The sequence below is a fragment of the Thunnus thynnus genome, chromosome 18 (assembly GCF_963924715.1).
Source record: "Thunnus thynnus chromosome 18, fThuThy2.1, whole genome shotgun sequence".
In the NCBI taxonomy this organism is placed as follows: domain Eukaryota; kingdom Metazoa; phylum Chordata; class Actinopteri; order Scombriformes; family Scombridae; genus Thunnus; species Thunnus thynnus.
The window spans coordinates 13,637,867-13,662,174 of NC_089534.1; the positions used below are offsets into that span (position 1 = coordinate 13,637,867).

General features: G+C 39.7%; 1 protein-coding gene across 1 annotated transcript in view; it reads left to right on the forward strand.

Moving 5' to 3' along the window:
- The first annotated feature begins 748 nt into the window (after positions 1-748).
- nkain2 (sodium/potassium transporting ATPase interacting 2) overlaps positions 749-24,308 on the forward strand; it is a 107,844-nt gene continuing 84,284 nt past the window's right edge. The window contains exon 1 of the mRNA XM_067572536.1: positions 749-1,548. Within this exon, the coding sequence (XP_067428637.1) occupies positions 1,495-1,548 (54 nt within the window). The 5' untranslated portion in view covers positions 749-1,494. The remainder of the gene's footprint in view (positions 1,549-24,308) is intronic.

Genomic DNA, 24,308 nt, shown 5'->3' on the forward strand with positions numbered 1-24,308 from the left:
TCCTCTCGGCTGTCTCTCTCGGTCCGTTGGTCCATCCCGGTTCCCATTGTCTCCCCGTTCCCCACTCCTTGAAGACAACCCTGAGACGACAAAACTAAACTTAGACGTTATTTTGCTCATGTCGCCATTTTTCTTTTTTCTTTTTCTTGTGTAAAACGTTACGTTTGGAGACTTACCTCGACCTGAAATGTCAGCCTGTCCCCTCTCCATCCGAAATGTGGACATGCCTTTCTGTTTTCGGTGTAGCTTAAAGATTTATTCGTTGTAACGGACGAGGCGGTGAATGAACCGACCGACGGCTGACTGGGGGGCTGACAACACGGCGGTTGTGTGTTGTGGAGCTGACGAGGAGATGAACCGGAGGAGGAGGACTTATTAGCCACAGAAACCAGCTTCCAGCGGCTGTTGACATTTCACTAACATCCTATCTAGCAACAATTTTACTTGCCAGTTTCTGAGTGGCGAAAAAGACACATTTCGAGGGGGGTATAAAAAAAAAAAGAAAAAACCCCGAAGATATTGGATTACAAACGCGGTGTTGGGAGATAATCAACGCTGTGTTTTGTTTCAGTGAATGAACAGTAAAGGATGTTGCCGCTACAAGCCCGATACTTCCCCTGAGAGGAGAGGAGCTCGTCTATGAAAGCAGGCAGGGACCACTTTCACTTGTTTTCTCCACCCTAAAACAAATTAGGTGGTTTCAAGCAGCTATATCCAAGTAGCGCTCAATCGGATTATTAAACAAGAGAGCATTTAATCTGCGGAATATAACCCATCTAATCTCACCGCATCTCTTGTTTTTTTAAGTCTTTCAGTGATCGTGTTGGTGTCTACTGTACGGGACCGCGTTAATTCAGTGTGTATTCAACGTTGATAAGGATGCGACTAATCGATGTGATTGTCGGTCGGACTTTGTAGCCCAGCAGGTGATGTTTGGACAAGTGGATCCAGTGTGGACATATCTGGAGAGTCTTTGTTGAATTGCGGGATTACTTTCATTTTTAAAGGTAGTTTTACGTGTGTTAAGAGACCCACATTTTTTTTTTTAAGAAATAGGGATTAATTCTGCTTTTGTGCTGACCAATCAATCAAAAAAATGCACCACACCACCTGATTTGTCAAACTGCCTTCAACTGCAGCCAAGCCCCGTGGATACATCAAGAAGTTGAATCATACCCAAGGCCCACCTTCTGTCTTTCATCCCTGACCCCTGGGTGCTGGAAATCCAGGGGACCACGTTTCAGGCTGTTTACCTGTCAGTAATCCCCCCATCTGAATGAAGTAGTAGCTTTTTATCCCCCTGAGCTCCATAGAGTACAGGGGCTGCGCTCTGTTCTCTTAGGCTGAGCAGCGAGTGCCTCTACCTGGGCTGCCAGCCAGCCAGACGGCCCTCAGGGGGGGGCTTTTGGATTTGAAGGTCCAGCTGGAGATTTGGGAATTACCCAGAGTTCTTCTTCTCCACGTGGCCCACTGGAGAGAGGGGAAGAGGCCACCATGGGGTGCTGCAGTGGCAGATGTACCTTGGCCTTCATCTGTGGCATGCAGCTGGTAAGTGTCACAATTACTATTGACCCTATAATAGGGGTGGGAGGGGGACTAAATGGACTGATCAATGGGGAGAAAGAAAGCTTTTTTTCTTTTAAATGAAAAAAAAGTCATGACAGGGAATCAGACAAGACACATCCTCACCTATGTGATTCTATACTGCTAGACACAAAGCAAGGGATGGATGGATAGATGTGTGACAAAAGATGGATGACTGAAAGGTCCCATTTCAGAAGTTAATAGGTGCGTGAAAGGTCATGATACAATGTAAGGTATGGTTTGAGGGACAGATTGATAAATTGGCGGAGTGAATGGATGAATGGCTGTTGGTTGGAGCTCCAAGACTGTACTGTGATTCCTTTTAGAGCACTGATGGATAGATGGAAGCTGGGAGTGATGAATGGAGGCAGTGAAGGAAAAGTAGGGATGGATGCCAGATGAATAGATGTATGGTGCAGGTACATGTGATTTATGGGAAAAAAATATATATGGCTGCAGTAAAGGGGGGGGAATAGATCTGATGTAAACTCATGGAATCAACTGCTGCAGTTCCCTCTCTGTCTCTCTTTGTATCTCTCTTTCTCCCATCGCCATCTGTGTCAATGGAAACTGGTGCCAGGCAAGACAACAGAGAGGGAGGGAAGGCTCTGTAGGTGTGTATTTGTGCATATATGTGAGGATGTGTGGGGAGAGAACACAAATGATCTTATCAGTTCAGTCTTGTAAGACCTTTATATTAAAAGGTTAAATCCTACCTATGATAGCACTGTTACGAGGCAGCTTTTGGGCAAGTGGTGTGTATTAATTATTCCCACAGAAAAATGGCCAAATGTAAATGATCTTATATATGGACAAGACATTTTCAGAAGAGATAATATTTTCACCTGAAACTTTAGTTGGAGTTGTGTTTCAGGCCAGTGTTCACGCTCCCTTTTTGCTCGTTTTTTTGTCTCCACCCACTCCTGAGGAAAAAATCCGGCTCTTAAGCTGCTTAATGCTCCGCTCTAATCACTACCTCATTGCAATTTTTTTACATTTGCTACTTGGCAGGTTGCACACAGTGAATTTATCAGAACTTTTTTGCTGAAAACACTCGGGAACGAGGCTGATGAGAGCAGATGGAGTGAATCAAAACAGTAAAGTTGCGTGCCCAGTAGAGTCAGGTGATCATTCACTGTGTGTTCATCATTACAAATGATCCCTCTCACATTACACATAGACAGCTGACCCATTGTTATTTATAACAATATTGATCAGTGCAGCTTCAATTAACCTTAAAGCAATAGACCTACTGCATGATACATTTTGAGTGAAGTGCATGACTTTCACTTTTTCCCAGTTGTAAAATTAAGCTCCTCACACATTGGCGACATGTAAAACCAAAGGAGCATCATTACTGTACTGAACATAGAGTCAGCAAGACTAGATGCTGCAGTAGGAGCAAAGAGTCCAGGCTACTCTGGGAAATGAAGGAAATCCCTACCTCAAGTAGAGGCAGAGGAGGGAGGTTTAGGCCACTCATCACAAAGAAAATCCTACTAACAACACAGATTGATGGTTTATAAAAGGATCTAAGGGTGCGATTTTCCTTCAAGTGTGTATAGAAACTGAAGACGTATTGTGATACAGAATAGGAAATTGCACATGTGCACAAATGCATAAACATGAAGAGAAATGCCTGAGCTATAGCATTCTTAGCTCATGGAGTCATATAGCTACAGTGAGTGTGTGTAAACTGAAGACCTATTGTCATGTTGAATAGGATGCTGTCACAGACACCATGAAGCTGCCATGTGTGTGGGTTTGTTCAATAAAAGATATATGAAAATCACCTAATTTACCATAGGATATTAATGTGTGTGACTCTCATTGTGTATGAGCGTGTGCTTGCAAATTGTCTATTGTGCTGTGAAACGGGCCGTGCACGTTTTCATTCAAATGACGGCTGTGTAAGTCAACAGCAGAACGGCGACGAGCTCGCCACATGTGCTGTACATACATGAAACACACCATTGTGCTGTAAATGGGGACGCTGTGTGTTTCCGTAGGTGAAATCGAGAGAGAGAGAGAGCGTGTGTGTGTGTCTGTGTGTGCGTGTTTGTGAATGAGATGCTGTCACAGTGATAGTCATTGTGTGTAATGCGGTGGAACTAATGCTATGCCATAGTCAACAACATGTTTTGCTCTGTTAACTGTTGTAATAGCTAAGCCAGCTGATACCACCACTAGCTGAGCTGGAAGTCTAACACTTACTGTATGTTACAGTTTGGCCACGCACAGTTAGCTCTGTTATAGTTGCTGCCATTTAGACAGACGCCTCCTTATGGTGAAATCCACACATCTCTCCACACTGCAAGTACATAAGGATATCAAGATATTTATTACACAAGTTCTAGCAGTGTCACGCCTCTAGTTATCCACAGGAAACCACACCACCCACAACCATTTTGGTTAGAAATGAACTAATTGACCACAAATTAAAAGACAGCCTTTTTGCCTCCGCGTGAGGCCTCTTGCTGGAAGTAATTGCCTTTGCTGTGTGATCCTCCACCAGGGTCCAAAATTAAAACCCGCCAGGCACTAAATGTGGGTAAATTTAGTCTTTGGCGAGTAAATTATGGAGACCACCTGCCACTCTGGCCAGTAGGAAAAAATGAATTTCCCACACGCCCTTGAGGAAGCTGCTGGTTTGCTGTCACTTCAGTCTGCTAGATCTTCTGTGCTGCGTGTGTCGTGCATAGTACATAATTAAGTCAGTCATAAAACCGCATGATTTTTTGGTTACAGTACATGAGGTACTTGTTGCTTTCTTCCGGGCAGTTGAAACAAACCCTGCTAGCTATGTGGAGATTTATTGCGGGGGTGGAGCCCCCTGCAAAGAAAAAGAAAACAGGCGAACTTTAGATCGAAGAGACCACTGCTGCCACGGCCAATGCAACGCCCCCCCTCCTGGTCTCATCCTCTGACACTGTCATCGAGGAGATTCTGTGAGAGGTGGCGATACAATGATTCAGGTGCTCCAAGAACATGGCTATATTTCTCTTTTGTAGTTCAGCTTCTTCCAGTGTGAAGTAATTGGTAGCTTGTAAAATCATGCTTTCAGAGTAGTTTCCCCAACACTGGTTATTTTTACCTCTTGTTCTTAATTCTTCTATAACTGTTATATTCTCAGACTCCTTAATAAATGATCCTTCTTGCACTTAAAAGCGAATAACACTGAATTTATCAATTCAAATGTGCTACACTTAAGTAATGAAACAGTTGAATTGATATTTCTGCATACAGTTAGAGTTACTACTGTTATTATTGCACACTACTATAACATTGATTGAGAATCACATGTTAGACCAAGATGAAATAAAATAAGCTAAATAGTAATACTAGCAAATTGCAATAGTAAAAATTAATTTATTATTGGTGGCTGGAAAAAAATCTGTCTGTCCGGTAAAGTTTTTTCATCTACCAGCCACCTTGGCAGGTAAGCAAAAAACTTCCTTTTTGGACCCTGGCCTCCACCTAATTGTTTACCTCTCAGACTGTAAAACAATGGTCAGTATGTCTCATGTAGTGGAACTGATGTCTTGTGTAACTCTTAACAGCAGTTTTTCCTCCCGCTTCATTAGCTAGGTTAATTGCTAAGATAGCTGATGTCTTTACAGCTCAGCAGAGATCAATGATACAGCGTGCAGATACTGTATGTCTGCTTCACAGCTGACGTCACAATGTGTCAAGCACGATCAGTCCAATCGGGGGGAAAGTTTGCCAGCACATTCATACGTCCTAGTCTTGTAGTTATCGTTACGGTTACCGGTTTTTGGGTGTTAAATCACTGTAGTTATTGATTTAAACATGTAGAGACTCCTTTTTTTGTTTGCAACACAACTCATTTAAAATTCTTTAAACCATTCAATGGTTTTGTGCCTGGGGAGATATGGGGTGGGGGATGGGGGGTATTTGAATTCAATATCCAGTATATGCACTATCCAATACATGCTTGTGGTGAAAATGTCACTAATCCTGAAGTAGGTATTGATATTTTGACAAGTTTAGGAGATATTTTATTTTGAAAATATTGGTTTTTAAGACTAATAGTTAATGTTAAAAAAATAATAGTGCTGTCAGTTTGATTTAAAATGTCTGTAATCCCTACTTCAAGTAGAGGCAGAGGAGGGAGGTTTAGGCCACTCATCACAAAGAAAATCCTACTAACAACACAGATTGATGGTTTATAAAAGGATCTAAGCGTGCGATTTTCCTTCAAGTGTGTATAGAAACTGTAGACGTATTGTGATACAGAATAAGAAATAGCACATGTGCACAAATGCATATACATGAAGAGAAATGCCTGAGCTATAGCATTCTTAGCTCATGGAGTCATATAGCTACAGTGAGTATGTGTAAACTGAAGACCTATTGTCATGTTGAATAGGACGCTGTCACAGACACCATGAAGCCGCCATGTGTGTGGGTTTGTTCAGTAAAAGATATATGAAAATCGCCTAATTTACCATAGGATATTAATGTGTATGACTCTCATTGTGTATGAGCGTGTGCTTGCAAACTGTCTGTTGTGCTGCAAAACGGGCCGTGCACGTTTTCATTCAAAAGACGGCTGTGTAAGTCAACAGTAGGACAGCGACAAGCTCGCCACGTGTGTTGTACATACATGAAACACACCATTGTGCTGTAAATGGGGACGCTGTGTGTTTCCGTAGGTGAAATTGAGAGAGAGAGAGCGTGTGTGTGGTTTTTAAGACTTATAGTTGATGTTAAAAAATAATAGTGCTGTTTGATTTAAAATGTCTGTATGACTGAGGATACGCTGCCCAAATGAGGTTAAAAAAACAACTAAAGAAGGATTCTCAGTTCTGTTTTGGACTGTAAAGAACTCAAGAACTTATCAACAGGAGCTTGTTTTGAAATATTGTGATCAGGTTATTAAAGCCCTGATGAGTTTGCAAATAACAATAATTACTGACTTAATTTTCCTAATTATATGCCAATTTAAGGGTTTAATTAAACCTACAAGGGTTTTTTTTAAATGTAATATTAAGATGAACACATGCAAACTGTAAGAAGGATGTTCTAGTGCTACGAGATCAGAGGTAGATGTTAAAGCCGATCAGGTGGTGTTTTTACCAGCACTTTTACACACACACACACACACACACACACACACACACACACACACACACACACACATACACACATACATACATACACATATGCACACATGCACACAAACCAATACACATATGCTGCTGGTGACTCACTTTCTGTGGCAGTGGTTGTGGTCCTTGTTGCTATATCAGTCCACACACCCACCAGCTGCTGTCACAGAAGATGATGACTAAATCATCCAATGGCGTGATAAGTAACAGGACGGCAACTGGAGTCCTCGCTCCATTGGCTGGTTCAGTGAAGCTTGTGCAGACGGTCGGTGGGTGTTTATGTTGACGGAGCATTAATTATGTTGTTGGTGTGTACGTTAATTGAATAAAGGCAACAGAATAGAATTATAACCTTGCATAAGTGCACAGTTACAGTCACGTACTAATTCATGATCCAATAGAGTAGATATATAATTGATCTTTGAAAATAAAACACCATAGCCTAGGATAGACTGCCAGAGACTGGTTTAATCAGGACAAACAAGCAAATTCTTGCACAATTCTCATATAATCGCTCAAAATAGACTTATCTTTGTACCACAAGTGTACAAGATAAAGATTCTGTACATGTTATAAGGTTAGATATGTATAGCGGCCACAGGCTATCTGAGACACAGGGTTTGTCTGTCTGTGACAGTACATTCCTGTGACATTTCCACCACTGAGGGACATAATGAATAATTTACAACTTGGAAACAGCGACATGAATGCAGAAATGGTATCTCTGCATTTGTGCCGCGCATGTTACCTGATTGCAACACAGTAAATGTGCAATCATTCAAACCCAGAAGTCGGAAGCATTTTTGGGGGGGTGGGGGGGGGACCACACATGGATCAGTTGCAAAAGGGTTCCCCCTGTATTGTCTTATTAGTGATATTCAGTCAGTTATTTTGTAGGCTGGATATGCAGCTATCTCACGCTGTTGGGTTTTGAGCATTTTGAAGGAAATCCACTTTGAGAGCGGTTTTGAGTTGAAAGCAAACAGAGCTCCTGCACTCCAGCAACAAACATAATCTTCAGACCTCCTTCCTCATCGCCACAACTCAGTGAGATAAAAAGGCTTTGCTATCCTTTATGTACAACGTGGCTTTCAACAAGGGCCACACACAATCTCAGCTCCGAGTGTATAGATTTTCTGTCGCTCTTTCTTTTTCGCAGTCTCTTAATTTGTCAGTCTCTCTTCTCCCCCCCAGGTCTCTATGTTTTTATATATGCCCACTCTCTCTGAGTATGTCTCTCTGGCCTTTTTCATTTCTTTGTCTGTCTCCACCTCCTCTCTCTCTCTCTCTCTCTCTCTCTCTCGCTCTCTCTCTGTCTGCTTAGAGGAAAGCAGCCATCACAACTTGGCCACTGGCTTGACTGGCAATTCATTTAATGTGTTCAATACAGTCTGTGCACAAAACAAGCTTTGACTTGCTGGTCCTTTGGAGGCAGTTACATTGTGCCAAATCAGTCCAACGTTAAACCTTGAACCTTGTAGATCAGTCCAAGTTGGCACCGTATTGTTCAGGTGGTTCTTGGCAAATACAGGCTATTGTGCTTTTCCGGCTTTCAGCTGTCAATAATAATACAGTGTCTTGAAAATGGCTGGCTTTTTGAAGAACTGCAGGTGAATGGAGGTAAGGTGTTTTTAAAGGCAGTAGGCACTAAAAACTTGGAACAGCTGTTTTCCTGCCTTGTTTGAGATACCATTTAGTGAAGGCACTTTTTTTTCTTTTTACACTTTTGACCTCATTTGTTTGCTTGAAAACATTATTAATAACCGCAGGTAGTGCATGTGACTGTGTTTAATCTTTGAGGTCATGGAGTTGAAACCAGTACACTAACATCAGACTCATAATACAAACCTCCCTAACTCATTTTACCTGCAGAAGAAGGTGAAGACAGGAAAAAAACACGCCAATCAACCACTTTTTGCAACGGTGCAGAAGTAATATTTCTACTGCGGGAATTATATCTGCAGTGGCTGAAATCTCCCAAAACAATTACAGTGCTATTCAAAGTCAGACCTTACTTTGAGATGTTCAGTTTGTTTCAGGGCTTTGGGCTGTGGTGCTGCATGTGTTACATGTTTTGTAGGTCAGACAAATGGATCAACTCTGTTAAGTCGGCACCTCTGCTTCCTGAATGAATGAATTCCCCTCTGTCTGTCTTAGTTCTTGATTTTTGTATTTGCTCTGCTTTGCCAATTTATTTGAAATTCTTGCAGGACAAGCATAGCTTCACACTGCTGTTGACAGAAATACACTGGGTGCATATGCAGGGTTGTCTGTTGTCATGGTGAACAGTCATCTCCAGGGGAGTGTCGGAAAACTCGACATGATCAAAAGTTTATGTGTGTCTCCTCTCCTGTTCAGAACCAGTTTTTGATACCCAAACTAAGTGAAGGTCATAGAAACAAACCTAAATCAATCCACATTTATTTATTGCTATAACTTAATTTATTCCAAGGTTGTTGTTAATGTATTGATTATTTTAAAATATGCAAATAGACAAGTTTTATTTGCATCAGTTGGTTTCTACTTGAAACTAAATACAACCATGCGTAAAATTACTCAGCATTAACTACAGCCCACATTTTTTTCTACAGTACCAGTCAAAAGTTTGGACTCTCCAAAGTGTGGTAAATCTAATTTAACAGAAGCTGTCAAAGATGAAGAGTTTACAAGGACACATCAGGAATGTCTGGAGCTCTGGTAAATATGTAAGGGAAAAATTGTGTCTAGTCTACTCATGCTATAGGGTTGTAAATGAGGTGCCATATTTGTTGTGCTGAAAAGGAAAAATCCATCAGCCAAAAAAAGTCTGTCAAAAACTGTCAGCAAACAGCACATAACTCGCACAACCTGGAGTCTTTAAATCTGGTCAATACTTTAAGGGTTTGGAAATAGGCCAAGTTTAGAAATGGAAAATATGTAGTAAAGTGTATTTTATGCTGGAATGTGTCCAAGGTGCTGAGCAGAAGGCTGTTAGAGGCTTCCAGCCTGGAGGTTTGACTGCTGCTTGCTGATGACAAGGTGTATCACTAAGCATCAGGACGTGACAGAGCTTTTCTCCCATGATCCTTCACTTATTGATCCCTAATGGCTTACAAAGAGTAACAGCAGCATGTGGTCGTTTAGGTGGTTCAGTCCTACTTAAAGCTCCTGATAACAGATTTAAAGAGGATATAACATGCACATTTCCAGGTCTATATTCTGAGTCTGGGGATGCACTGGGATATCTTTTTATGATTTACAGTTCAAAAAACTCCTTATTTATCTGATACTGGTTGTTTATGCAGCCCCTCAGGCCAACCTCGGTCTGAAACAGGCTGTTTTAGCTCCTGTCTCTTTAAGGCCCCTCCTGATGAGCCCTCTGTTCTGATTGGTCTGTTGGCTCCGTTCTTTACTCAAAATATAAACTTCTTAAATAAATTCATACATGTTTAAGCCTGAATCCGATCCAAAATATGTCAGTTAACAACACAAACAGCCCGTGGAACAAACTACAGAACGGACAGCCGTTTCTGGGCGTGCATGAACAATCTGACTGAAAAGTAGAGATGAGGTTCAGAGCAGGCTATGTTTAACATAAAAATCCCACATTATAGCAGTATATAAATTACAGAAAATCACAAAAGGCATATTAGGTTTCCTTTAAGGTAACTGACAGTTTGCTAAACCCTTCCCTTGAACACTGATTGTCCAGTCATAGCTTAGCAACCGTCATGAGGCGTGGCAGGCCTGTCAAGCTTTGGATTTCTCCGCATGTTGAATAGGTGTACATGAAGACTTTGGATAGTGGTTTATTTTGTTACTCTCTTCAAAACAGAAAATACAAGAGCAAAGTGTGAATGAATGGATACAACTGTTTTTATGCGCACTAATGTAGCTTGCAAGTATTAGACTGTCAGGCTAACTAGCTTACTACCTACTGTTGTATCATGGCGTTACTTTCAAGCTCTTATATCAGAGTGTAGGCCAATGTTAGCAGCTCTACTGGATTTGGAGACGTTTACACTAACCTAAACCTAGCCAAACTCGTTATCTGAGATAGTGTTAATTGATATGAGAGGCCTTCTTTTGTCTACTTATGTCTGAAATCAAGGAAAGTTTATGAAATTACCATGAATTTTGAGTTGTAAATCTACCCCTATTTTTGTAAACTGTGTGTACTATGTGAGAACAGAAAGCTTGACAGGCTAGCAGCAATAACTAAGCGGGATGGGGCTCAGCAAAAGGTCAGTTAGTTGTCTGTGTGTTAGAGAGTTGCAGACCCTCTTTTAGTTAGTCTTACATAAATCCTTAGAAATGCTGAAAAACTTTTTTTTTCTTCATATTCCAAGCAAAAGTGGTATCTGCTACTGTACTGGAAAGTAAATATATAACACATCATCATCATGTTGTCTTGAAATGGAAAGCATTTGTAGTCATGTCTCCTTCACGTAATGTTTTTAGAAGCCTGTAGTTGTCAGTGTGGGTTCCTCAGATCAGATGGAAAAAGGATAAGATGAATACAAAATCTGTCATAGCCTCAGCATTGATTGGGCTCTTTGCCCACATTTTTTGGAGATCCTTGACTTTGTTGAATTAAGAAGACATACTCTTTCTTGTGATGAGCATCGGGTTAAAAGAGGTCCAGGATATTTTAATGTAGTTTGACACCTTACTGAAAAATAAATGTTCCTCTTGGGTCCAACTTTTTGATGTATTGACTTTGTGATCTTTTTCCAAAAGACCAGGCTCACTGCTGCACCGCGGCTACGCTTTTTCTTTTGAAATCTCTCTCATAAACTGCAATTTTCTGCCCCAGATGTTTTTTTATTGTATGAACAACACAAGTTTCTCTCCCCGTTGAGAATACAGCATGTCTTGTGAAAGCATTTGGAGGCTCACACAGAGGGTGCAAATCCATGACACTGTTTCAACTCACGCTGTCATCGTAAAACACTTTGTGAAACTCAAGAAAAGTGGAATCAGTAAAAAGTGAAATCTTTTTGTTTGAGTCAGAAAAGCTGACTCAATCTATATTCTTCCACAGCTCAGTGGAGGCTATAAATTGAACCCTTACACAGTTGGATTATTTGTTCTATAGTCTGAGTGAAACTGACACATACTATGAAATCACATCCCCTGTATAGAATAGTGCTGTCAGTCTTCCTCTATATATAATCCAATTTCATTCCTCATTATTTTTAATATTTCAATTAAATTCGAATTTTTAATGCTCAAATGTAGCCTGTTATTCATATTTACTATGTGCCTATACACTGTATACACAGGCTTATGCATCGCCAATGCCACTATCAGCATGTGGTTGTTCTGTCCACTACAGGGCATTACTACATTACCAGTAAACAGGTGATAGCTTTCTTGCTAAGTAATGATTAAGCTTAGGCACAAAATGAATAATGTTCACTAAAATATCAATATTAAATTACCTTTCATTGTACTGGATAGTTATTAAACTACGCACTAAACTGAAATATAAATAAATCCACATCAGTATGTGCTAGTTTACATCAATACGTGATGTGTCATTTGGGTCGGGATGCAGTGTAAGCCCAAATGATAGCGTGAGTAGGAGTGTCTAAACCCAGTACTGCAGGCTGCAGCACTGATCACTCAGGCTCAAGTTTTTTACTATGGACTTGCTTTTGTTGTGGACAGAAATCCAAAAACTTTCCAGACATCGGTTCTTAAATGGTCAGGAGTGATGATCTCTGCGGGTGCATCACTTTCTGCCATTTCTGATATTGTAACATTAGAGGTTAACATTAGCACATTGAACATGAGATTGTGATTCAGTTAGACTCAGAAAACTTTATTGTTCATCAGACATGACAAAAGCATTTCGTTTTTACATGCGGGTAGGCCAAGTCGAGAAGAGCGAAATTCACTAATGTTAGCCAACACATTTATAAAATGTGAAAATACACATTTGAATAGTAATTTCAACATTCAATTAGAATTAGTTTTTTAATGTTCGATTTATATTCGACTCCCAAAATTCATTCCAACAGCCCTAGTATAGAAACAGTGTTGTGTGTGACGGTGGCACTACATTGTATAGTAGCACAAAAAATATGCGACAGTGCCAGTAATTTCACCTGGGATGCAAGAAACAAAGAGGCAATGTATCACAAAACACTACACAAAATACAGCAGACTTCATACAGGTTTACCACTCGGAATACAAAGCTCTTGAAGTTACGATTATCTTTTCTAACATTTATCCACAATTTACTCACAATTTACCCACAGCTTTTTGTTCAACAAAGTAGGGGTGTCACAATTGCATCTGTTATGTTTTAAAAAAAGAAAAAAAAGTTACACTCTACTGCCCAAACTGATTACGAGGGAAGACATGCCTGTGGTACTTAGAGACAGGAAGTTCATTCTTCAGATATGGTTAAAGTTCCAAAAGTATTTTGAACTTTGAGTTTATAATTTTGAATTTAAACTCATCGTTAGTAATTGAATATTAAACTGTGGACACTGTCTGACAGGTACATTCAACAGCAGCTGTGGATTTATAAAACGGAAAGTGACAGCTCAGACTTTCATGGTTTACATAAAAACATTTACATAATTTTTCACAAATCTACTGTAGATAACAAAATAAATACAAGGCTGACATAAATCCCAATTAAAATAACCTTGTGACATCTAATTCTGCCCCCACAGGAGAAGCATTAAAACCATGGTTGCACCAAGCTATTTGAACAATGCATGGTGCTGAAATTAAGTCTAATAATCCTACCAGAAATAAATTGTAATGTGTTTCCATTCATTGTGTTTATGTCATTTTTATTCCAAGCCAACAACAACAACAACAACAACAACAACTGTACTTCCAACCATAGACGAAGCCTTGTATCCTTGTAAATGCAACACAGAACGTATATTCATGTACGAGCCATTTTTAGCCAAATGAGTATTACAATAAGCTGTAACACTGTTAGCCCTCACTTACTAGTGGGGGAAATGACATCTTCCCCCAGATACAATCCTAATCAGTGTCATAAATCAATTTTATTCTTAAAAGAAATAAACATAAAATATATGTCTTGATTTCCACTGTGCTGCTTAACAGCCCCTCCAATGAAAAATTCTGAAAAACCTGTTGACCTCTGTTGCTGTAGAGTGAGTGAAAACCGATGAAAACAAACAACCAGACAATGAAAAATGGCAGTGAACATTGTTTTGAACGATTCAAAGCAACGGGGTTAGTCTTACAAAGTACTACATCGTACTCATTAATGTTTTTAATTTGTTTTATAGATCTAAAGTTTCATAACCTTAACTGCATCCCCCCAAAATCCTCAAAACCTTACATTTTAAACTGCAGCTTTGCAGGGCACTGACAACACTACTGCAGCCAGTTGCATTCGATTGCTTGTTTCTTCAGAACAATTCTGGTGGCCAATTTCAGTCTTCCTGCATCATATTCCCAAGTCCTGACCCCATCTTTCGAAATCGCCGTCGGTCTCATATCGACACTCGGCAGTGGAGAGCGAGAGGAAAGTGAGGCGACGACATGCAACAAAGGTCATGTACTGGATTTGAGCGATATCACAGGCTGCTAAGATGTGTATCGACGGTGCTGGAAGCTGACCTTGCGTGTGACCACTGCTGATGGATGAGCTGAGATGGTGTTTGGCCAAATACTGCTGCCTCAATATTTACACACAGACAGGCAGACAGACAGACAGACAGACAGACAGACAGACACTTGCTTCTCTCTCTGTTTTAATTTAAAAACACTTCAAACTGTTGTGCTGACTTACCGTTGCTTGCTGCTCCTGTACTGTTATTTACCCCTCAAGGTGAAACGCTCCCCTATTGTTCTCTGAGAACTCATATCCTGTTGATGTAGTTGTCGCTATTGTTGTTGTTGCCGTGAATCCTGATATTCCGCCTGCACAGTCGTTTTGATCTTATTACATCAAAGGAGCGCTTGAATTATAATGGCGAGCGACTGCATAGCTATGCCTTGAGCTTCATTACACATAATTATGAGATGGAAATATGACTGGTGTCAGATGAACACTTCCCATCTGGAGAGATAACAGGGCGTATTTTCAGAATGACTGATATTTTGTTGAGTCTAATGGATTTTAGGGGTCGGGAAAGTTATGAACACTTAATATTAAGCTGAAAAAGCAAGAAAAATAAGTTGAAAGGTTTTCAGGTGGGAGCAGTTATAAATTTTCATTTTGCTGTTTTTCTTGCTACAGAAATAAATTCTATTCCTACTAATGATCTAACTGTCCTCCCATCACCTGTAAGCTTACTCCTAATAAAACATCTTCAGAGACAGAATTTGTGTGACGTCCTTTTTTTTTAATTCTATTCAACCTTCTCCTTCTTTCTCTTTTGGTTTCTTATTCTGTGCCACTATATTTTTCTTTCTCTGTATCATTGTTGCCCTTGTTGCCTTGTAATTTTTCTCACTGCGTCTCTCAATCTTTCTCTGAGGCTCTCTCTCTCTCTTATTCTCTTTTGCTGCTCTGCACAGTCTGTCCTGGGCCATTTGAGTTGCTCAGGGAGCTGTGAAAACGATGTCTGTGTGTCTTTGCGTCTGCATCCTGTAGGGAGTGCCTTTGTATGTGTGTGTGCGCGCGTGCGTGTGTGTGCATTCACGTGCAGGGACGGCGGAGGTAGTGGAGCGTGTTAAGTCTTGCTGTAGGAGCCCTTCAACTGGGATAAGGAGCCAAGGGGAGGAAGGAGGGAGGAACGGATGGTTGGATAGGTATATTCATAGAGGATAGATGAATGTGTGCGGATCAATATAGGGATGGAGGGATTGAAATTTGGGTAAATGGATGAAGAGAGGGCTGGGGAGATGAGTTGGACAAGCAGGGGAGGGGCAGATGATAACAAGAGAGGATGGATCGATGATGGATATATAGCAAAGATGTATGGATGGACAGATGATTAATGGATGAATGGGTCGTTTCACACTGCAAAGTTATCAGTAATGACCGTAGATTCCAGACAGTGGAGAGAGCCAAATATTTTGGGTGTTGACGTCGTGACAGTGGAGCAAATAATGTGTACGTGCTGCAGTCTGATAGGAGATGGAGGAACTCTGGAACCTGTCCTACAGTGTCCAAAATCAACCTTTTGGCTGACCGAACATCATTAAGCTAAATTAGAGCGAGAATACAAAAGTCTCATTAGCGGTGGCTACAGGCCATGCTGCTCTTTACACCCGACCAGACCAGAGTGGTTTAAAGTGAGTGACCAACCAGCATTGCTATGAGCCCCATGCTGTCATTCACAGAGCTATAAATTTGTTTGCTAAGAATAATTTTTAGCCATGCTAGTGGCATGGCTCTTAGGATAGATGTCTATTGGATATCTCAACAACTATTGGATGGATTGCCATAAAATTTCATACCGACGTTCGTACCATTCATGGTCCCCAGAGGATGAAGGCTATGACTTTGATGGTCTCTTGACTTGTCCTCTAATGCCACCATTAGGGTGATATTTTTGCTTTTTAGTTGAAGGGAAACTTTGGTATTTTTCAACCTGGGTCCTATTTTCTCATCTTTTTGTGTCTAAGTGACTAATGGGGACAACAATTTTTGAAATTGGTTAAATATTGAGCGAGAGTGCTTCAGCGGGCAGCCGTGAAACAGGCTGTTAGGTAATCCAACGGGGCAATTGCGCCCCGTCAATGTAGGCCTATGTCCACTAAAAGTGTTTGTTTTTGCCCCTAACAGGCTCAGATTGTTATTATAAGTGTCTGACAACATAATGGAAAGGTCCACACAGAGAAATAAAACTTTTTTCTTTACCTTTTGCTTGTTCCGGTCTGTTTGTTACTGTGTCTAACCAAGTCTTGCTCAAAGAGAAATCTCATTCTGAAACCTTGCGAGAGTTGAGATGTTGAAATCAGCTAAATATTCAGCCATGACAGAGTTGGAGAAAGGACTGACAGGAGGAGTTTGTTGTGTTGGAGTACAGAAAGCATAGCTTAGTTTAGTTTTATCTAAAAGGTTTTCAAAATCGTGTCAAATTCGAGCCAGAGTATACAGCCGAAGAAATGCAGCAGAGAGAGGCCAAGGCTGCGGCTGCATTTGAGGGATTTGGATGTCAGAAGCTTGCACGCAGCGCATTCTGGTACATGTAGGCGCTGCCAGCATGGCTCCACAAGCAGGAAAACTCAGCTTGCTCAGTCAATGTTGCACGCACTGTGGAATATATTGCTTCAATTGACTTCATTTAGCATCAACACTGATTGGACATCCACATAAAAGGTGGCGAAATTTCCCTATAAGAGCATAGTACAACCTCACAGAGCCGCTGGAGTGGATGTGGACTCTTAGTCTTGTTTTATCAATATGTATTCACTTTGTCTCTTTTTTATTTTGGCCTCAGACCTGCTGTGTGCCACCACATGGGATTAATGGTAAAAAATGAAACAACCAAATAATCCAGATAATTTTGAACCTTTATTTTGCTTTGATGTAATTGGCTCATTGTGAGAGAAAGTGGACAGCAGCCAGAATGTGACAAAGTTTGAGAAAAAGCCAAGAGCAAAGATTGTCTGAAAAAGTTACTGGCTAGCATGAAGAGTGACCTTTATTGATTTATCTGATAAAGATTTACTGTCACTGTCAATACGGATTACGTTTCAGAGGCTGGAATGACAAAGATCATTTTAACCCTGACTCCATCTGCAACTGGCTGTTGAAACAAAAGGAACTGCAGTCTGATACAAAATGTTCTGGCAACCCTGAAAAGGAAGAAGCTATAGTAGACCAGATCTTTCCGTTCTGTTCTTGTGCAAATTAAGTTTTCATCACTTCAGGAATTCATGAGTATACAACGAACAAATCTAATATGACTTTCACAATACTTTTTTGCCACTGAGTGCATCTAGTGCTGAGCACCAGGGTGACAAGATGAGAAGTTTTAGGCCATTATGACACCAAGAAATAGGCTATTACATCAAATTCATTTGGAGAATTAATGAGAAAAGACCTCTGACGTCCTCTTTTAAACAATAACAATCTCGTTTTCTTTCTGTGTCTTCAAAATACTTTTTCTTGTTAAGTTATAAAATTTGCTTCTGTTACCTAAACAGATGATTGGCAGTCAAGAATATAGAAAAGGCTAACTCAAATTCTTTGTTCAGTTCATTGGTACTTGTCACGCAAATTTGATTTCAATTGTTTTTAGTTATTTTTGGAACTTCTTTGGACTCAAATGCAGCAACACAACAGATGGAACAGATTGTTTTGCATGCAGTCACAAGGTAGTGTAGCACCATGCCTAATGTGATAATACCCAACACATTGTCTCTTTATATTGCTTCATAGATTTTTTTGTGAATGTTTTTTTTTCTGTACATTTATGCTTAAAGGTTACATCCTGGCTGATTAGGACTTCTGTAATATTGGCAGGACAATTTAAAAGATAATGAGAAACAGATGTACCGAACACTGTAATTAGCTTTGTGGCTGCAAACCGTATGACAATATCATATTTACAACAGCCTGTTTGATATCTATGTGAGATGTACTAGGCCAGAATGCCTTAAAAAAAAAAAAGGTCACTAAAGCCTTGCAGAAATGACCCTCAAGTGAGAACACAGAATGAATTATAAAGGGTTTTGGTCACTGGCACAAAAAATTGGCAATGTGTTTGCAGGGATGTAGGCAGAAGGACATGTTGAACTTTCATTGTGAAACATATAGAAAATCTCTCTGGAGGAAATAATTCTTCTTTTTTTTTTTACTCTACAGTTTTTCCTTTACTCTTTTATGAGGGATAACAATCCAATTTCCCCCTGTGCACCCTTCACGCCCAGCCTGGACATCATCCTCTTCATTTTAAACCTTTTTCTCTTTACCCTGCTGTCTGTTCTGTCCACTAGATCTTTCCCTGTGCAGTGTAACATGTTGTATATCAAGCAACACGAGCAAATGATTGGCTAAAGGTTGATCAGCTAAGACATGCATTCAGTGGTTGGTAATAATAGAGCATCTTCAATATTTCATGCATTGGATTAACCATGTCTTGGATGTTTTTTTTGGACTTGTTATTTTATTATTATCAATTAATGTGTGTATTGTGTAATTACTGTAATTTTCATGATTATTGATTTTGGTCTATAAAATATCAGGAATGAATCAAAAATGCAACAAATATGATGTCGTTAAATTACTTGTTTTATGTGACCAACAGTCCAGAACTCAAATATATCAAGCAGAGAAAAGCAGCAAATACTCAAATCTTAGGAGCAGTCCACCACTTTGATCCAGACTGAAATATAACTATTGGATGGATTGTCATAAATTTTGTACAAACATTTATGGTCACCAGAGGAATTGTACTGATTTACTGGATGGATTGGCACAAAACTTGGTACAGCTAATCATGGTTCCCAGACAATATTCCCTAATGACTTAATGATCCCCTGAACTTCCCTCTAGTGTTACCATCAGGTTCATGTTTGTGGTTTTGAGTGAAGTATCTTGACAACTGCTGGATGGATTGAAATTTGGTACAGACTTTCATGTCCCCTTCAGGATGAATTTTGATAACTTTGGTGACCTGACTTTTCATGAGGTTGAAAATATATATTCATATGAATGGGACAGACTACAAACACATAATTTTGATCCTGTTTAGTGTCCAAAGGATCAGAAACAAACAAAGAATAACTGAATTAATGGCCATTGGCCAGAAATTCAGTTATACCTTAACTTATGGTGTAAGAACCAGCAGAGAACTGGGCAGATGTGCTGCTAGCAGCACGTAACGCTACGTTTTTTCAACTCACAACGTTGTAACGTTTGCTCTCACATATCAGGCAGTACCAACATTAGCAGTGACTGTCTACTTGCAAGATACTTACCCACAACAGAAACTAATGCGCAAAGATCAGCTTGTTAGGTCAGTCATATCTCACAGTGTCTGATTTAACTCCTCACTACGTTGACGGCACCACTGCACAGGAGAGAGAGAGAGAGAGAGAGAGAGAGAGAGAGAGACATTTCTAATCTAAGTTTTTAATAGGATGATAGAGGTTGTTACAAAGGGTTTCAATGGCCTCATTTGGGTGACAATAAAAGTTATCACAGTAACAACCAAGTGTTTGGATGTATTAAAACGTTTTATGCAGTTAAGAGCAGCTTCATGAATATCAAATAGATGCTGCATTACTGGCCGGGCCTGCAGGCATCAGCAGCTAATACTAATAACAGACCTATATAAATAAAGCTATTAGTGTATTCTAATATTCTCCAACTGCACTGAAGAACATAAAGCACATTACATAATACAAATGTAAACCAGGGTTTAATCCCACTGCTAAAATTCAAAACATTAACTTGAAGTTGCCATCATGATCAATTAGTTTTTTAACAAATAGAGTAATAGCAGGCAACCACTAACCTATAAAACACTGGTATGAGATATTCTATTTTATTCTGTCTGTTTTTGACTAGAATCAGGTAAGAAATAAATACTGCCTGCTAATTTTCCATCAGCGACTTTAATTTTTAAATGATATATCTGGATGTATTTTAAACATATGGTCAAATGAAGAACACAAATTTACCCTTTTAAAACAACTTGAATGTACAGAGTGGATTTGGCCGAAGCTGCGCAATACTTAATTAGCTATTTTATTAACAGAAAATGTTTAAAATGTTTCAATCTGCATCTGGTTCTACATTAGAATACACACAGAGATAGACAATCATCATTAATTTAATGATCATGAGTAAATAGTGAACATCAAAATATCACATCACTCAATCATTGGCCCATGACCTAAAATTTTTTCTCTCCAAATTTCATATAAATCACTTACCAGGTTTCAAATATAAATAAATAAGCAACAAACAATTGAGTCAGTCTGAAACTGGAAATGCAACCTCTTGGTAAATATGAGTATGAATTGTAGAATTAATCTGACTTGTAATAATGTCAAACTACAAACTGATAACCACAACATGCAAGTTAGAGGCCAACTGCCTCGTGTTTGGCGATCTGCTGGCAGGATCTGGAAAGGGACCCAGGTGCAGTGGAGCACAGCGCAGCGCTGCTCTCTCAGAGACGCTTTGGTGACCTGGAGAAGCCCTCCCTCAGAGACTCCATCAGGAGTTACGCATATGCTGGGAAAATATTTAGATCACATTTAGTGAGATGACATTTAAGACATACACTGAATCAAATAATAAATTATATTAAATGTCTGAAATTTCTAACTGTATCGTGGCTTCTTCTGTGATAATAATAAACAATGGTGATAATAAATAAACAATGTTTTTAATAGGAACATACAATTGAACTTTCCACTATAGAAAAATTACAAAAATGTTTGTGTATGCTGTCAATTATAGTTCTTAGAAAGAAAGAAAATCGGAATTGGCAGGTCAGACTTTTAAAAAATTGCATATTGTAATCAACCAAGAAAATTGCAATCAGTGCATCTCTAGATACTGTATATTTACATATATGTACATATATATATATGTATATAATATGTATATAAATAAATGTGTGCTGTGTAGAGTGTTGAGACCATCCTGTCACCCTGTGGCTAAAAGCTGCATTTTGGACATTGTCAGAAAGGAATATATCAATACACTTAGTTTCCAGTTTATTAGTCACACCTAGCCAAAGCTAATGCAGTCTCATCCAACAGCCCTGCAATAAATCCTACGTTCATGAAGGTTTAATGTTCAGTTTTTATTGAAACTGTTTATGACTTTATGGTCATCTTGAAGGCTGTAGTTTGTAGTGCTGTTGAATAGTATTGCGGTCAAAAGTTTAGACACATTTTCTCATTCAAGAGAATGGGAAGGTGTGTCCAAACTTTTGACTGGTACTGTACAACAATGAGGGCAGGGTTGCTTTGTTAGACTACATTAGTTTTAGTGGCACTAACTCTTAAAAGATCACACAATAGCTCCAGGCTGTACATCTCAAGGAAGGAGAAGCCGGCATGCAAAGTGGAGGATGAGGGAGTGAAACGCCTTCAGTGAGAGGCTCTGATGTCATGAGGACAACAGCTGAAGATCCTTCACCAATGCTGTTCTGGTAGCTACGCTCTCCAGTTTAATGGCTCCCATAGACCCTGCATAAACAAATATTTTCAAATATTTGTTTACAAATATTTTTTATTCATACATGATGGAGCTGCAGAGTGTGACGTACTCTTTACAAAAGAACAAAAGTGATTCATTGCATATATTGATAGTTAAGAACATTCTCCACCAGATTATTTTATAGCTGGAGCACATTGGAACCAGTATAGATAAAACACCAACCAGCACCACTGCAGATTAGTCCTCTGGTCATGTCACAGTATCCTGTACCTGGATTCAGCCATTGTTCAGTGCTTCTCCCTCCAGAGGTGGATGTGCGCAGCAGGGAAATGCAGATATGTCATGTTGATGATGTCCTGAACATGGTTCACCTCACTTTGCCAATTGGCCTCCATCACATCTGAATCTCCTTTAGGAGTGGAGGCTGCAGTCCAGTACAGGTGGTTGATGATGGCTGGCCTCCACAGCTTTTAGTCCTCCACTCCCTCTCCTTCATGCCTGCATCCAAAGCCTCCCTGCACCTGTTTCAGAACAGAAACAATTTGTTGACATAGACATAAAAAACTTGAACTAAATTACAAACATCAGGATAGAAACCTCTACCAACATACCAGGAATTAAAGAAATGGTTTGTTCCGTCTGGACACAACTCCTCTCACACCTAAAGTGTGCACACTACTACCATAATTATAATAACAAATAAATTGTGTGTGTACATACAGACAAAAGTCTCTCTTATGTAATGTAATATGATGAGTTCTTTAAAAAAAATGCTCGTTTTAAGGGCACTGTCCAAAATGATTACATTTCCCTCTGAATTTTTGCCTTTATGTCTCATTAAACTAATAAAATCATACATCAACTTTTCACAGGATAATTTTCATGATACATAAACTGTAAATCCAGGAAGAAATTCAACCTGCAAGTTGCTCTTTAAGTGAAATTATTTTATTTTTGTTTATGAAAATATGCCTTCAGAATTAAGGGCATCCGCTTCAGCTGCGTGTTGTGTTTAAAGATAATTAGCAAACAGATGCTAATACGCTAAGATAGTGAATACATGTAAACATCATACCTGCTAAACATCTGCATATTAGCATGGTCATTATCAGCATGTTGGCTGACATTAGCATTTACAGTTGCTACACAGAGCTGCTAGCATGGCTGTAGACTCTTAGTCTTGTTGCTTGATCAGTGACTTAAACAATTAATCAGTTATCAAATTTAGTGGATTATTTTTTTGTCAGTTAACTAATTATTTGACAAATTTCAGTTTCAGCTCTAAACTTGTTCTTACTCAACTAACAAACAAAATACGCATGACTCAGGTAAACATCTACTAAAAGTCTTGCTTCCAGTTCTTTCTGTTCCCTGTGTTTGTAAAAGGCCAGAATATCATGCAAATAGATTGCTTCCATTTTGACAAGACGTGCATTCGTGCTTTCAAAACAGAAGATTAAGCACATCATTTTACAGCCCCGGTACTTGTTAGCCTCTGCGTTTTTGATATCATGAAAACATAACGGTACAAAAGCCTGTTTTGACAGAAGCTTTCTTATCTGCAATGGGTCACATTTTCACTGCTGCCTGCCAAGGTCTTCTGTCACTTCTCCAAAAGCTGCCATTATTTTGATCTATAAATATATGATTTGGGTCTTTGTTCTCACACACACAAATGAGCACATTAACACATCGTGCAGTGCAAAAATATATCCGTGCACCGCCAGGCATGTACACACAGACGCTGAGATGCAGTCCTCCTGTTCTTTGCTCAGATATCTGGCCATGTGAAGCCACAGAATCTGCTTCTTCTCTGATGATCCCTTGAGGCACCAACGAAGAAGACTTTTGTTTCAGTTTTGAATCCCTTTAAGGACTAGAGAAGATACTGGGTGATGTGTGAGAGCAGAATGAGCTCAACGTAACACTTTCATCTTCACCTGTGATCATTTTTCCTTCACCTCTCATCCCTCTCTCATGCCCTCTTTTCTTCTCTCTCTTCCTCGCCTCCTCCTTCTCAGTACGAATTGATTTAGTCTTATTACCTTACACACCTGCCCTCTGGTTTGGCTCCACTCTTATCTTTCCCTCTCACATAGACACACATATACAAAACACCGCCTTCTATTATATTTCCTCTTACCCCTGTCATACTCACACATACACAAACACACACAGAGACAGTAATCAGATCCGGCAACTCTTGTATTTTTGAATATGGCAGCTAAAGCGAGATACGGATACAGTCTCAGCTTTCAGCCCGGCTCCGTATCAGCATATCAGCCAAACTGTAGTCACGTCTCACCAAAATAGAAGCACAGTATGTTTTTTAGTGGAGGAGACATTGTGGTTGCAGTGTTCTGTGTTTGTGTGTGTGTGGAGGGTGTTTGTACATAGTCTAGTGTATAGAGCAACACTGTGCCCCAGTAGCACGGCTTTAAAACTGACAGGGTTACTATGGGCATAGCTTTGGGTATGGATGGTAAGTGAGGGAGTTTTTAGCGATCTCAAACAATTAACGGTAACCTGTGCG